Raw genomic sequence first — 14,995 nt, forward strand, 5'->3', positions numbered from 1 at the left:
CTGTCAAGAGGGAGGTGTGTGGTGCGTAGCGTAAGGTGTGTGAGTGGGTGTGTAAGAGGGCAGTGGAGGAGGGAGAGTGTGTAGCGGAAGTGGAGGGTGTGTGTGTGTGTGTGTGTGTGTGTGTGTGTGTGTGTGTGTACGCGCGCGCGCGCCCGCGCGCCGGGCAGGGTGAGTGTCCAAGCCTCCATCTGGTCGCCCCCACGCAGCGGACCGCCCAGACACGCCGGGAAGGGCGCCCGCACTGTGCAGCAGCTGGAGGGGGGGCGGGGAGCGCGCGGGCAGAGGAAGGGGGTGCCTCCGGCGGAGGATCTCTCCAAGCTCCCGCAGCTCTTCTGCCCCATACTCCTCTAACCCCTACCCTTAAGGTGCCTAAAATACTTAAACAAACAAACAACCCAGACCTGTTCCGTTTTCGCTCTTGTATAAATAGCACAGACTTTCCAAAAAAGCAAGACCGCATTCACTCTTATCAGCAGACACTACTTTCCACCGTGTAATTCAGAAAAAGGCAGTCAGCTTCCGTGAATGCGGGGAGCTTTTTTTTTTTTTTTTCTTTTTCTTTCTTCTTTTTTTTTTTTCTCTGTCTCTTTTTTTGCTTGCGGTTTTGAGCTGCCAAGAAAGTGAAGGAGGGGTTTGACTGTAGTGTCTCGGCTCCGCTCGGTTTCTTTCCGAAGTTTAATTTTCCGGAATGGCTCCCAAACAAGGGCTGGGGAGGCGGAGCCGCCACTACCGGATCTTCTCCTTTTTTGGAAAGTCTCGGAGAACCGGAATTCCTCCCCGCCCCAGGAGACAGAGCTGCCACTGCGGCCCGCGCGTTCACCCGCGGCGACAGCGCCGGGGTCGGCGATCGCGCCCTCCCCCAGCTGAACTCTGCAGCCCGGAGCCCCGGCTACAGTAGCGGCCGAAAGCCCCAGACCCCGGCGGTGTCCACTGGCCGCGAACGGTTCCAGGGCAGCTCGGCAGAGACCGCGCTGCCAGGCTCGTATGCAAATTGGCCATGTGACGGCAAAAGCTGCCTGGCCCAGCCCTGTTCCTCAGTCCATATATGGGCAGCGACGTCACGGGTTTTGAAGACCTGCCCATAAATACTCCCGAGCCTAACACTTTCCATCTGAGAGAGCAGCGATTGATTAATAGCTGGGCGAGGGGACACACTGACTGTTATAATAACACTACACCAGCAACTCCTGGCTCCCCAACAGCCGGATCACAGGCAGGAGAGAGTCAGTGGCCTATAGCCATTTTTTCTTTCTTAAGAAGCCAACAACTTGCTTGCTAGTTTTATTTCTGTTAGATTTTTTTCGTGTGTGTGGTGGTGGTGGTGGTGGTCTTTTCTAAGTGTGGAGGGCAAAAGGAGATACCAGCCCAGGCTCAGTCCAACCCCTCTCCAAAAACGGCTTCTCTGGCACTCCAGGTAGCGAGGGAGTTGGGTCTCCAGGTTGTGCGAGGAGCAAATGATGACCGCCAAGGCCGTAGACAAAATCCCAGTAACTCTCAGTGGTTTTATGCACCAGCTGCCTGACAGCCTCTACCCGGTGGAAGACCTCGCCGCCCCGTCGGTGACCATCTTTCCCAATGCTGAACTGGGAGCCCCCTTTGACCAGATGAACGGAGTGGCCGGAGGTAAGCCGCGTGTCCTCTTCGGAGATGGTGGGTGGGGAGCGGTGGGTGTGCGGGACTTGGAGGGGAGAATGGGGACTTGAGGTGGTGGACAGCGCTGACCACACTGACTCTGGAAGTGAGTGCAGGAGGAGCGGGAAAGAACAGGGACTAGGGCGCCCGGGTTGTGCGCGCTGGGAGATGCACCTGGTCACCAAAAACAACTGGCATGCTTGCGGCTGTCGGCGCGCCCAGTTTCGTCTCGGCGCAGGGCTTCAGGGACAACCTTACTGGGCTGCCAGGCTGGAAGCAAGTCCACTGGCTGGACTCTGCGCTTCTGGGATAGGGCTAAAGTGGCAGGAAAGTTCCAGAGTCCGGGGAATTGCTGCGCGTCTGGAGAGCCAAGTGGCAGGGGAGCGCAGCTTTTCGGAAGCGCGCGTAGCGCTCTCTAGGCTGAGCCCCCTCCGGGAGGATCTCGGAGCTCGTTGCGCTTCTAATGAGGCGGGGAGGCACCACCCCAGAGTGAAGGGGGTTAGCAAGACGAGGTGGCGGAGCAGGGCAAACAGCGGGAAGCAGCCCCGAGACTGCCGAGGCCAGCGCAGGCACCGGTGTGCGCCGGGCTCCGTGGCGATGCTGTGCAAAGTCGTCCCCCGCAGCCTCCGCGCCTTCCTCCGAGCCCAGCCTCTGGTCTCGGGCTGGGGCGGGGACGCGCGGGTGTCGGGCAAGGCTGAGAGTGTCGGGAGGGAAGGGAAACCTAGACTCCTTCCTCCGCAGCCTGGGTTCCCACTGGCAGTCGTCAGCTGAAGCGCAGCAGGAGAGGGAGGGGGAGATGGCACCAGGAATTAGCAGCGGGAACATCACCCACCCACTTACCCGTTCTGGGGTTCCCCTCTCCCGCGGCTGGCACTTTCTCAGCATCGCCTGGGGATTGGTCGGATCTCGAGTGGTGTCTGGTGCACCGTTGCCTCGGTGGTGGGACTATGAGGCAAAGGAGTGGGAGAGAAGTCCGAGGCAGATGGGAAATTGTTTGATATTGTTGCTATTATTGGGTGTTTTTATTGAGGACTAGAGTCACAGATGGCTGGGGGGGGGGGAATAAAGGGGGGATGGGCACGTCCTGCTTTCTCGGAGAATAGTTCTTGAGTCTCAGACTCTAGCTAACTTCTTACTGTCTCCAGGCCTCAGTTTCCCCACCTGTTGGAGTTTACTCCAGCCCTATAGTGTTAAAATCCTGAAATGGGTATGACCGTGTGTGTGTGTGTGTGTGTGTGTGTGTGTGTGTGTGTGTGTGTGTGTTGTGCGCGCGCGCACGTGAATTGGCTGCCTTCTCATTGTTCCCCCTCTTTCCTGCCTTTCCCTCCCCAGATGGCATGATCAACATTGACATGACCGGAGAGAAGAGGCCCCTGGAACTCCCATACCCTAGCAGCTTTGCCCCGATCTCCGCGCCTAGAAACCAGACCTTCACTTACATGGGCAAATTCTCCATTGACCCCCAGTACCCTGGTGCCAGCTGCTACCCAGAAGGCATCATCAATATTGTGAGTGCGGGCATCCTGCAAGGGGTCACCCCTCCAGCTTCAACCACAGCCTCATCTAGCGTCACCTCGGCCTCCCCCAACCCGCTGGCCACAGGACCCCTGGGTGTGTGTACCATGTCCCAGAGCCAGCCTGAACTGGACCACCTTTACTCTCCACCGCCACCTCCTCCTCCGTATTCGAACTGTTCAGGAGATCTCTACCAGGACCCTTCGGCATTCCTATCAGCACCCACGACTTCCACCTCCTCTCTGGCCTACCAGCCACCTCCTTCCTACCCATCCCCCAAGCCAGCCATGGATCCAGGTCTCATTCCTATGATCCCAGACTATCCTGGATTTTTCCCATCTCCGTGCCAGAGAGATCCACATGGTGCTGCTGGCCCGGATCGAAAGCCATTTCCCTGCCCTCTGGACTCCCTGCGGGTCCCCCCTCCGCTCACTCCACTCTCCACCATCCGTAATTTTACTCTGGGGGGTCCTGGTGCCGGAGTCACGGGACCAGGGGCCAGTGGAGGCAGTGAGGGACCCCGACTGCCGGGCAGTGGCTCTGCAGCAGTGACTACTACCCCCTATAACCCGCATCATCTGCCTTTGCGGCCCATCCTGCGGCCTCGAAAGTACCCTAACAGGCCCAGCAAGACGCCAGTGCACGAAAGGCCCTACCCATGTCCAGCTGAAGGCTGTGACAGGCGGTTCTCCCGCTCTGATGAGCTGACCCGGCACATCCGAATCCACACGGGTCACAAGCCCTTCCAGTGTCGGATCTGCATGCGGAACTTCAGCAGAAGTGACCACCTCACCACTCACATCCGCACCCACACCGGGGAGAAGCCCTTCGCCTGTGACTACTGTGGCCGCAAGTTTGCCAGGAGTGATGAGAGGAAGCGCCACACCAAGATCCACCTTCGACAGAAGGAGCGGAAGAGCAGTGCCCCCTCATCCTCTGCACCTGCCCAGTCTTCAGCCTCTGGTCCCGGGGGCTCGCAGGCAGGAGGCAGCCTGTGCGGGAACAGCACCATTGGAGGACCACTGGCCTGCACCTCTCGGACCAGGACACCATGAGATGAAGCTCTGACACACCAGTTTCTCCATGCCCCAGAAGCCCTCCATCCACTTGAGCTGCAAAAAAAAACACTACCACCCTTCCCCGTTCCTCTCTGAGAGCCTGGGCAAAGGACCTTGATGGAGCCCAGCCCTGCCCCACCTTCCTAGACACAGGGCCTTCCTGAAATTTAGGCCACTTGACTCTCTTAGGGGAGTTGACTGCCACTCCAAGCAACGGGGAGCCAGAAGAGGGTTGGATGAGGGCCCCTGGACTGGAGTGATCCTGACTGAGAGAAATCTCACTAGGTTTTGCAAGTCCTTCCCTTTATTTTGACCCTGGATGCCAGAGTTGTTCTGAGACTTTTTCTACAATAGGTTGGGAGATGCTGATTCCTTTGAGTAAGGACAGCAAATAGACTGAGAAACTGACATTGCACTTTATGACTTGGGACTGATTTAGGCGAAGTTGTACAGTGAGAGAGGAACCTGATCTCGGCTGGGGCATTCTGCTGCCCTAGAACAGTGAAGTGAAGTGTACCTAGCCGTGGGAATCCTTAAGCAATAGGTACTAAAAACTCAAGAGATCGGAAGTGCAATGATGGAGGGGAAAGCAATATTGGCTCCTTTTTGTTGAGAAACAAAGCTTATTTTTCCAGTGTATATCCATTCAGATTTTGTGTATTTTTGATGTGCACTGTTCTCCAAGTTCTGAACCTTTGGGAAAAAAATGTAAAGCATTTATGGTCTCTTGAAATGAGTCAAAGGTTAACTTATTTAAAGGGGGATGTACATAGGATGCATGCAGTTGTGTTGGACGTGTCCTCTGTGCCTTGTGTGATGTGGGCAGTGTTACAGGGTCTGCATGTATACAGGATGCCTTACTATGGAAAAAAAAAAAATCACTCCCTGGGGTTAAGTATGGCTGTATATTTCTGCCTATTAATATTTGGAATTTTTTTAGAAAGTATATTTTTGTATGCTCTGTTTTGTGACTTAAAAGTGTTACCTTTGTAGTCAATTTTCAGATGAGAATGTGCATAATATCACTTCAGCTGATTTGTTTATTAGCCCTTAATAGTTGTGGAAAAACAACCAACCTATTCTAACGTAAAACCACTAACTGGAGTTCAGATAATGGATGGTTTATGACTATGGTGTAAATAAATACTTTTCAACAATATTTTTTTTGCTGCAGAAGTCATTTACGAAGTACTTACTGGGTGGAACTAAAACAGCTATTCCCATCTGTGAACTATGAACAGAAGACCACTCTAGCGGGGGGGCTAGCACAGGACCTCCATGTTGCCTTGCTGGCCCGTGGACACTAAGTCTTACTCTCCATTCATAAGCCGTAGCTAATTTTCAGGGGTTTCCCCCTTTGAATTAGTGTCAAAGTCGGGAGGCCTTCTGACTCATCGTTCCATCCCCTCTAACAGCCTATAGCTCCTGAGTGGGCTCTGGAAAATAAATACTTACCAACAAGTGCCTACTTGGAGATGACAACCCCAGAGCTGCTTTCAGAACTCTGACCACAGCCTGGGGCTCAGTCCAGTTGTGGCTTTGTGGGAAGTGTGGCGGCATGGTCAAATTGGAAATGACTTTTGGGTTCCAGGATTAATCTTATGACCACAGAAAACTTTTTCAAAGAGCTATCATCCTTTCAGATCAAAATTGCTCCGACATTGATGATGACAACATTAATGGGTGGTTGCAGGAATTACCCCAGGACTCATTTCTCTCTGCTCCTGGCTTCTCAGATAACTGCCCATATTTGGAAGGATCACTTGTCATAAGGTCGGTGGATCTAGAAGGGATTCTCAAAGTATCTTGTTAGGTAAGATAGGTGACCACCAACCTGTAAAACTCCAAGGCAATTTAAATTTAAGAGGTAAGTAGTCTCCCCCAAGGGACCAGATAATGGTTTGCAAAAAATACTGTGTAAGGCTTCTTTTACTGGGAACCTTTTATGATTTTCTTTTAAACACAAAATAATCTCACCGACCCACTTATCTTACAAAGTAAACAACAGGTCATGTCTTTGTTAGTGTCTTTACTCTGAGAATCTGGACCTAAGTACTTAATGTCCGGTACCTCTTATAAACCAGTATTCTACTCAAACTGATCAAAACATCCTTCCCTTGCTTCCCGGTCCCTGTAAAGTCCCTCGGGCTGATGGCTGCTAGTCAAGGGCCTCTATTTTACAGCAGGGGTCACATCTTTGGCCCTTCCCAGCACTAGGACTTGAGATTCAATTTCTAGAGTCAACTGATGCCTTTCCCCCTGCATCATCTCCCCTTATCCCCATTTCTGGGACTAGAAACTGCTTTCCAGAACAACTAAAGAGATTTCAAAACCTGAGTGAGGGATGTTTTCCTTATCTCATAATCTCCCACTGGAGTCAGGCTTAGAGCATGTAGTTGTTTATCCAACATTGGCAACTATAAAGCCATGCCACACTGTGGTTACTTTTAAACAAATACTTCTCTCCGGAGAAACTCTCATCATTTAAATGTCTAGTACACCTAAATTTTGTAGTTTTTAACCTTCTTCTCAAACTTCAATTGTAGAGCATCTCCAGTCAAGACCACCTACGCCATGATTTCAAAAGCAAGACTAAATGTCTTTAAGGAACAAAACATAAAGAAGTCACCGGTTGAGTATGTGATCAGTTTCACATTGGAATGGTGGCAAACCTCACCAACAGGCCCTAGGGAATCAGCATACCTGTTTGCTCAGGGCCAACCTTGTGGCTTTTGCCCCTGGATTCTTACACAGCAGGTGAGTCTGTATCTGCAACTGGGTTTCTTTCCCAGCTTAAAGCATTTAGGCCGATTTTCAGGACACTTTTCTAAGTTTGCCCATGATATCAGCACAGAAAGGTAAGTTTGGTTCTTTTCATCTCTTCCCCTGTACTTTAAGGGATAATACTATAAATGTTTCAGCTTTTTGTGGAGAGTGATTCCTTAAAGATTCATGCCTGAGAATGTTTGATTTACAGCATAAACTGCTAATTAAACTTAAATAACATTCTCAAGACAGGTTGTTTAGTTTCCATAGCCTAACTGCTAATGTGATCAAGGTAAATTATCTTAGAAAGTTTCTCAAATGTTAATACGTCAGCGTGTATGTAGAGGCAGGGAGGTTCAGACACCTAAAATACTGCCAGTTCAAACTTCCATCAAATTCGTAAGACAAGACCAGGAGATGAAAATACTTAGGGTCTTAAAGATTTTTTTCCATTTAGGATAAAAGTTAACTTTGTTTGCTTGTTATTTTCTTTAGGTTAAATACAAAAGTGGCCTTTTCTGTGTTACAGCAAAGTAGTGTAATTAGACATTAAATACTCTCAGATGTGTTTTCAGTCATCTTGTTTCAAAGGCCACTCTCAGGAAAATAATTTTAAGTTTATACCACTTCTTGGCCTTTGGAAATCTGTAGGTCACTGGCTTTTGGTATACTACAATCTTATGGAATAAACTGTGAGCTTTTAACAATAATTAAAATATAGTTATCATTGTAGGAAACATTTCCCTTTTCCACTTTGTAATAACCAACATTATTTCCACATCATTTTAAACATGCCTTTATTTCCCATAAGTACACACAGAAACGTAAACACCCCTGCATTTAAAGCTTGGGAATCATTAACAAATTATCTTTGACAGCAGAAACCTCAATGCAATAGACCAATGAGCATTTGGAACATCTGGATTCTGTGGAACCCTAAGCTCTGACTTCAGGACTGCAGGTCTGGGAGTAAATGCCGTCAGGATAGTTGACTAGCAATGGCAGAGGTCTGAAGTGGGAATGCATTGCTTCTCTGCTGGGCAGGAGAGCTAAAGCAGAGGACTCATTTGCAATGGGAGTGGGCGAAGTCCTCCCCTGATGTCAAGGTCGAGGAAACTATAAGACAATGCAAAAGGAAGAAGGGAAGGTGTAATTTTGATAGTGAGACTCTAGTCACGTTAAAAAGTCCAAGAACTCACTCTTACTGAGAAAACACATTACTTAAAAGGCAGGCGTTTTCATTTACTCAGCAGCATTTGGTTTTTAACCCATCAGTTCTCAAAGGAGTAAGAAGGTACAAAAAATCCGACATCAATGTAAGTGGTCACTGATAGAACTACGGCATTTAAAAGCTTCGGAGTATTTAGACAGACAGACAGATTCTCATCCATGAGCTGCAGTTATTGCATTTGTTATTTATTCATCAGAAAAGTTAAGTGACTAATACCATTGTGCTCATTGGTCTTCCCGAAGGAAAGGAGAAGGAAACTTTTATCCCAGTTTCTGGATCACAATCTAGTGTAGACCTATATGGAAACACAATGGCAGCAGTTACAGCTAATAGTTTATGCATAGAAGTGCAAGGATTTTCTTGCACATTTTGTCTTAGTAATGAGCATATTCTTTCCACAGTGGCTCATTAAAACATGTTACACTGTTTGCATCCTAAGTTTACTCAATGTACTAGTGACACGGCAGTTCCACTGTTCTTACTGAACGAATGAGGAACACAGTATTGCTGTTTTAGCCCAGAACAATTTCAGTTAGTCTTTTGAAGAGCACCTTAGTTTTTTTCCTTCCAGAGTGCTTATAACAAACCTTTAACATTCCCCTCCTTTTTTGCAATAGAGGCTTTCATAATAATTTTTATTACTAGCCTAGTTCCAGGCTAGGTTCCTACAGGCTAGCTTAAAGTACCTCAAAGTACCCTGTAACATACACAGGACTGAAAAATCTTTGTAAAAGAATCAACCTTTGCTACCATTAAAAAACAAAAATCAACCTTTGCTACCATTCAAAAACTGCATGTGGCTGAAAACTACACTCATTGCTATTCTACGAAAAACAAAATCATCACGTTTAAAACCATCACTTGCTATCTAGATTTTCAAAGGAATGGTTCAAGGGGCTGCTTCCCAGGGACCCACGGACACTTTCAACACCTAGATGGGAGGCAACCCCAACTCTAGCAGCCCTGGTGCAAGTGCTTGGTGGTGTACCTGTGTCAGATTTACAACTGCTTCTCACTGGCATGTTGTTTCCATTTTTATTACAACAGAACCCCAAAACACAAGCCACATCATCAATAATTTGCTTTTTCAGGCCGCTTTGATGACTGGGAACAAACACGCCTGGGTCTGTGTAACCTGGATACCTGGGGTCAAAAGCAGTTTCCTTACCAGGTCAACAACCATTAGCCCCCCTTGAGAGTAAGTGTCCAATTATTACAGATGTTAGACTTCTACTGCCACATGAGCAATCAAGAGGGCTTAGAAGACAGCTGGACACCTTTTATTTCTACAGTTTGTCTCTATGAAAAGGCCTGTGATAAAAAGGAACCCTATAAACAGTAAGGAGAACCAGTGCTCCATGGCCAGAAGCTAGGTTGTCACCACATCTGTAAACAAGGTAAAGGTACTTAGCCGGAGATAATGCTGCAGAGAGCTGCTAGTGTTTGCTGCAAGGGTTGGCACAAGGGTTTAATCTCCGATCTTGGTGTCCTAAAATGGCTAAATTCTCAATTGTCTACTCCAAGTATCCATTATACATGTGCGCGCGCACACACACACACACACATTTGTTAGTGTCTCATGAATCCAAAGCTCCTCTCAAATTCATTATGTAGCCAAGGCTGACCTTGAACTTCTGATCCTCCTGCCTCTACTGCCTAAATGCTGGAGCTATAGGTGTGTACCACACTTGGTTTATGTAGTGCTGAGGACTGAGCTTCTTGCCTGCTTGGCAGGCAGCCTACATCCAGGACCCTTCCCAGGGTACTAGTGTCTTCTACCTCTTCCTACAGGAAGGGCCATCAGTAACCATCAGTGGCTCTTGTTTAAGGGAGGGCTAGAATACTAACCCCAGCAACACAGCGGGAACCACAACCTTCAGCAGGGTTCCTGGGAGAATGCAAAAAAAAAAAAAAAAAAAAATAGAGTATCCACCTGGACTTTTACAGGAAGATGCTGGAAGTAAATATATGGAATTCCGAAGGTGGCCAGGGGCTTTACATTCAGTTATTTGGAAGCGCAACAGATTCAGCCCCTCTGAATCCACTGTATCATCTTTGAAGTACATTAAGAAAAAAAGTCACTTGAGGATAAAATAGTCTTTGCTTTGAAAGTGATTCCCCAACAGCAAAACTGTTTTACCGACAGATCTAGAGACTCAAGGGGAAGGTGAGCTCTAAGGACCTGGCCTCAGGGAATTCACATGTGTCAGCTTCTTACTAAAGGCTACCTGAGAACACCAAATGTGGCTACTAGGCCAGGGGAAGAAAGAAATCGTCCTCCACACTCAGAGTTGAGAGAGTGGACCCCAGTGCCGGAAAGATGTCTTTTCCGATCTGCTCACTTTAAAACTCAGTTTTGTTTTTTGAAACCAATGGCCTGAACTAAAAAACAATTCAAGGTCATGCACAATCAGTAATAAATTATCACGAAGCAAAAGGTCCTATGAGCAGGAGAGAAAACAGATCTTAGTCACCAAAGGGAGGAGGAGGAGAGCTTCAAAACCATTTAGTGTATTTTGTAGAGAATGAGAAACAGGGATATTTTCATTATGGCTTTAGTATGGAAGCGCTGTGGGGTCCCCTGCCCCACTCCCTTAAATCAAAACCTTGGTGGCAGTGACAGTACCAGGAAGCAACCTAGCCTTCCCACCCCCCTCACCCGCCCCCATAACCGTGCCCGGTGGCTGTACTCCAGTGGACCGTGCTCCCCAAGGTTGCCCAAGCCGAGGCGCTGGTCACTCCAGTAGATCCATCGCTCAGGAGAGGGGACAGAGAGAGGAGAGCCCTTATGGCAGGTGGCAGGCAGCCAGGCCTTTCTTGAGCAAGGTTTGGCCCCCCAGTTCCCGGGCAGCGGGCGGGCGCTTCAAGGTAGAACCTTGGGGCCTGGATAGGGCTCTCCCTCGCACCAGAAGTCATCGGCCTGTGGGGTCTCCAGGAGCCACACTTCTCGGGGCACGTCGCAGGCAGAGCTGGAGGCCTCCTTGGGCCTGATGGGTTCCAGGACACGGTAATAGTGGCAGTCCCGGCCGTCGTCCGGGTCGTAGGGTGGGGCCAGGATGTCCAGGAAGGCGGCTGGCCCGTCCACCGCATCAATCTGGTGCAGGTTGTCACGGTGGGGCGTGAGCACGCAGGGCCCGCTGGCCTCGGTGTACTCGGCCCGGGAGCGCAGCACGCCCGGCCGCACGGCCTCCCGCTCCCGGGGCTGCAGCGGCGGCTCGAACTGCTGCTCAGGCGGTGGCGCCCGCGGCCCTGCACCCGCGTCCAGCTTGTCCATGCAGCTGATGCGTACCGTACCGTAGAGCACCTTGAGCATACCGTGCATGCCCGGGTGGTCGTGCAAGGGGATGCACGTGCCGCTCTTGAGCAGGAAGACGCCCAGGCTGAAGCCTTCGGTCTCGTAGATGTGCATGTAGGTGACGGGCGGCAGGTTGCGCGGCAGCGGCTGCGGCAGCGCCTTCCGCGGCGCGATGTTGAGGTCCTCGGCGCGCAGCTGGGTCAGCAGGCTCTTCAGCTGGCTCAGGTTCTCGGGGAAGCCGGGCGCGGGGGCTTCGGAGCCAGCGGAGCCGCCGCGGAAGGTGAGGCACGCCTGGCGAGCGATGCGCTGGATCAGGGAGGCCATGTTGTCACGGGGCATGCTTGGCGCTTCCTGCGCCGCTCGCGGACGGCCCGTTCCTCCTCGGCGCCGCCCCTTGCGGTCCCCGGCGGCCGCCACGGCTGCCCGCAGGCCCCGCGCCAGGCGGGAGACCGCCTCCCCCCCACCTCTCCCCCGCAACCACCAGCCGGCGGGGCGCGCGGGGGCCGCCTGGCACCGTCGCCCCGCTCGCGCGCCAACGGCCGGGCGCTTGCCGGCGCGCCAAAGCGAGTGCGCACGCGCGCACGCACGCGCACGCGCACGCGCTCGGCCGCGGTCCGCACTCACGCTCGCTGGGTTGGGGGGTGGGAGTGGGAGGGGGGGAGCCCAGGTAGGCGCCGCGCGGGCCGTGCCAGGCGCAGCCTCAGGCGCGGAGCCCCATTCACGCGGCCCGCACCAACGACGCCAGCGGGGCGCGGCGGGCGCGCCGCAAGGCACGCTGGGGCTTGTAGTCCGCGGCTGCGCCTGCGCGCTGCGCGAAGGCGCTCGGCCGAGTGTGTGTGTCTTGTAGGGGGAACCAGGACTCTCTTAAGACTTGGCAGAAAGCAGACAACTCGTTCTCCGGTGTCGTAGCCTGTCTTCTTGTTTTGATAAAACTTCACGATTATGCCAGCGTTACAGCCCGCTAACTACAACTCCCGGCATCCCCGCGGGCGGGGTGACGTAGTTCCGGCAGCTGTCTGGGGCCTGGGGGAGGGGGCCGGGGGAAGCTTGTCGCTGCTGGGAGGAACGGGGCCAGAGGGTTGTTAACCTTCTGGTGCCGCTAGGGCCTGCTGGGTCATTCAGGGTCACCTTTGGCCCTTGCCCCTGGGAACGAGGCTGCGGGGTCAGTCTCAGCTGCTCGGAGGCCGCGCCGTGTCCACCGCGGAGATCCGGGGATGGCGCATCTGTGCTTGTCTGTGTCTTAGGAGGTGAATGGGGTCGAGCGGGTAACCAAAGCGGTCACTCGGCCCAGCTGCGCCCAGCTGTTGTTGCCGCGGGGCCCGATGACGCTGATGGCTGGGACACTGGGAGAGCGTTGGCTACGGCCAGGGTTCCGTACACCGGTGGTTATCTGTCCCTGGAACGCCCGAGTAGCAGCAGCCGCTGAGGAGGAAGGGGCTTTGTGTCCGTAGGTTGTCGCTGGCATCGAGAGATGGAGTCTCTGATGCCATGCATCCATCGGGGCCAGCTTATGAAGTCAGTTCAGCGCCGGAGGATTAGGCTCTGGACTTGTGACGGACCTAGGTGGTGGCTGGAAGGAAGAAGGCACTAGAAACCATGAATTTAAACCTTTTATCCTGAGTTTAGGGTCTCCTTAAGACTTTCAAAGCTAAACATGGGTTTCTTGTACATGTTGTAGCTGAAGTGGCTTGGAAAATCCTCTCCGGTTAAAACGGGCGTACTTTTTTTTTTTTTAGGGGGTTATGTAACCTAGCCTGTAAGTGCAATATGACAGGTACCTTGTTAAGTACATTAAATGACGGATGCTATCTTAGTGAACCCTCACAGAAACTCTGAAGAAGTAGGCTCTAACGTTATTATTCCCCTCCCCTGTACGTGAGGGAATAACGTTGTGGGTGCACACGAAGAAGAGCATTCAGTGCAGCTTAACTCAACATTGAATTGGTGTCAGTGGAACCAGGGGGACACAAGAACCTAGCTCCTCCGGTGTAGTCTGCTGCTTACAAGCTGCGAGTCTTTCGGCACATCCTATCCTTCCACTCACAGAATGCTGTTTGGAGTAACCAGACTTCTGAACCACATTTTTTTTTTTTTTTTTCCTTTCCCACTGAAAGCCCCTAGAAGTTATACTCCAGGGCTTCTGATTCAGGAGAACTGGAGTGAAGGATAGAATTCTGGTTGGGGGGATGCACTCCGAAGTAGTTCTAGATTCAGCACCATTTGTGTGTGGGGTCACTGTGAGATCTACAAATGTTGAGCCAACTTGTCATAGTAGGTGGCTGTGAGTAAGATCAATTATTTGCTATGTAAAAGGATCCTTACGGTTGCCTGGCCTTTAGAAGCTGGTGGTGTGCCATTCTTAAGTGTACTATCAAAGTTCACTGTGCGAGGAAATCCCATGCAGTTTATTTGTAAAGTAAGGAATATTTAAGAGAAAGTCGTTTCCATTTGTTACATAACCAGATCTTTTACTTATTGGTTTTAGTCATATTACAGAGTAATTAGTGAGAGGTTTAGACTCCACAGAACACAGACTTGAACACCATACAGATGGGCTTGATTTACACGGGTCCCTTCTTAATAATTGTCTACATTTACATATAAATGAAGCTAAGCATTTAATCTGTAAATTGGCAAGACATGACACATATGTAAATCACCAATGAAACCTTTGGGAACATAGTTACTACCAGAGGACAGTAGGTATTATTAAGATTTTCAATGGCTAAATGTTTCCCTTAAAAGAATACTAAACTTAAACTTTCAGTGAATACTGACATGGAATGTGGCTTGCCTTATCAGTTTCAGAGCAGAGCTTCGAAAGGTTATTTTATTGGTTGGAGCTGGTGATACCTCCACTCAAGCCTTTGTTATGCATTTTTTAGTGGAAGCATTCACAGTTTCTAGATTACCTGCATAAGAAACTCTAGGGGGGAGGGATTTAGCTCAATGGTAGAGCTCAAGGCCTGGGGTTGATCCTCAGCTTAAAAAGAACCAAAACAAAACAAAAGAAACACAAAACAACAAAAACAAAACAAAACAAAAAAATAGCCAGGGCAGTGGTGGCACACACCTTTAATCCCAGCACTCGGGAGGCAGAGCCAGGCGGATCTCTGAGTTCAAGGCCAGACTGGTCTCCAAAGTGAGTTCCAGGAAAGGCGCAAAGCTACACAGAGAAACCTTGTCTCAGAGGAAAAAAAAAAAGAAAGAAAGAAAAGAAACTCTGGGGGGTGTTTGTCCAAAGTGCAGTTCCCAAATTACATTAAAACCCATATCAGAATCTTTTGGGTATTGAAGTTTTAGGGAGTGAGTTTTGCAGTGAGTATCTGCAGGGCATACAATGCTTTATAAGTCACAGGCAAGTGACCTCATAATTCCTTTTGATGCTGTCCTTTGGAGCTGCACTCATGAAGGGTACTGAGCCTAAGGGGGTTTGCCCTTGAGAACTGTAGGCAAAACACCCATGCACTTAAATATTTAAAATAAAATGATGTCTGT

The 14,995-nt window shown here is 50.4% G+C and overlaps 2 protein-coding genes across 2 annotated transcripts; one reads left to right on the forward strand and one right to left on the reverse strand.

Moving 5' to 3' along the window:
* The first annotated feature begins 1,112 nt into the window (after positions 1-1,112).
* Egr2 (early growth response 2) lies at positions 1,113-5,364 on the forward strand. Its single transcript, XM_036168152.1, has 2 exons — positions 1,113-1,623; positions 2,965-5,364. Exons 1-2 carry the CDS (start codon positions 1,455-1,457, stop codon positions 4,200-4,202), a joined length of 1,407 nt encoding a protein of 468 aa, XP_036024045.1. The 5' UTR covers positions 1,113-1,454; the 3' UTR covers positions 4,203-5,364.
* A 4,493-nt stretch (positions 5,365-9,857) lies between these two features.
* On the reverse strand, positions 9,858-12,240 carry Ado (2-aminoethanethiol dioxygenase). The gene has a single exon (XM_036168284.1). The coding sequence runs from the start codon at positions 11,834-11,836 to the stop codon at positions 11,066-11,068; it is 771 nt and encodes a 256-aa protein (XP_036024177.1). The 5' UTR covers positions 11,837-12,240; the 3' UTR covers positions 9,858-11,065.
* Between the last annotated feature and the right edge of the window lie 2,755 nt (positions 12,241-14,995).

The sequence above is a fragment of the Onychomys torridus genome, chromosome 18, assembly GCF_903995425.1.
Source record: "Onychomys torridus chromosome 18, mOncTor1.1, whole genome shotgun sequence".
Taxonomy (NCBI): domain Eukaryota; kingdom Metazoa; phylum Chordata; class Mammalia; order Rodentia; family Cricetidae; genus Onychomys; species Onychomys torridus.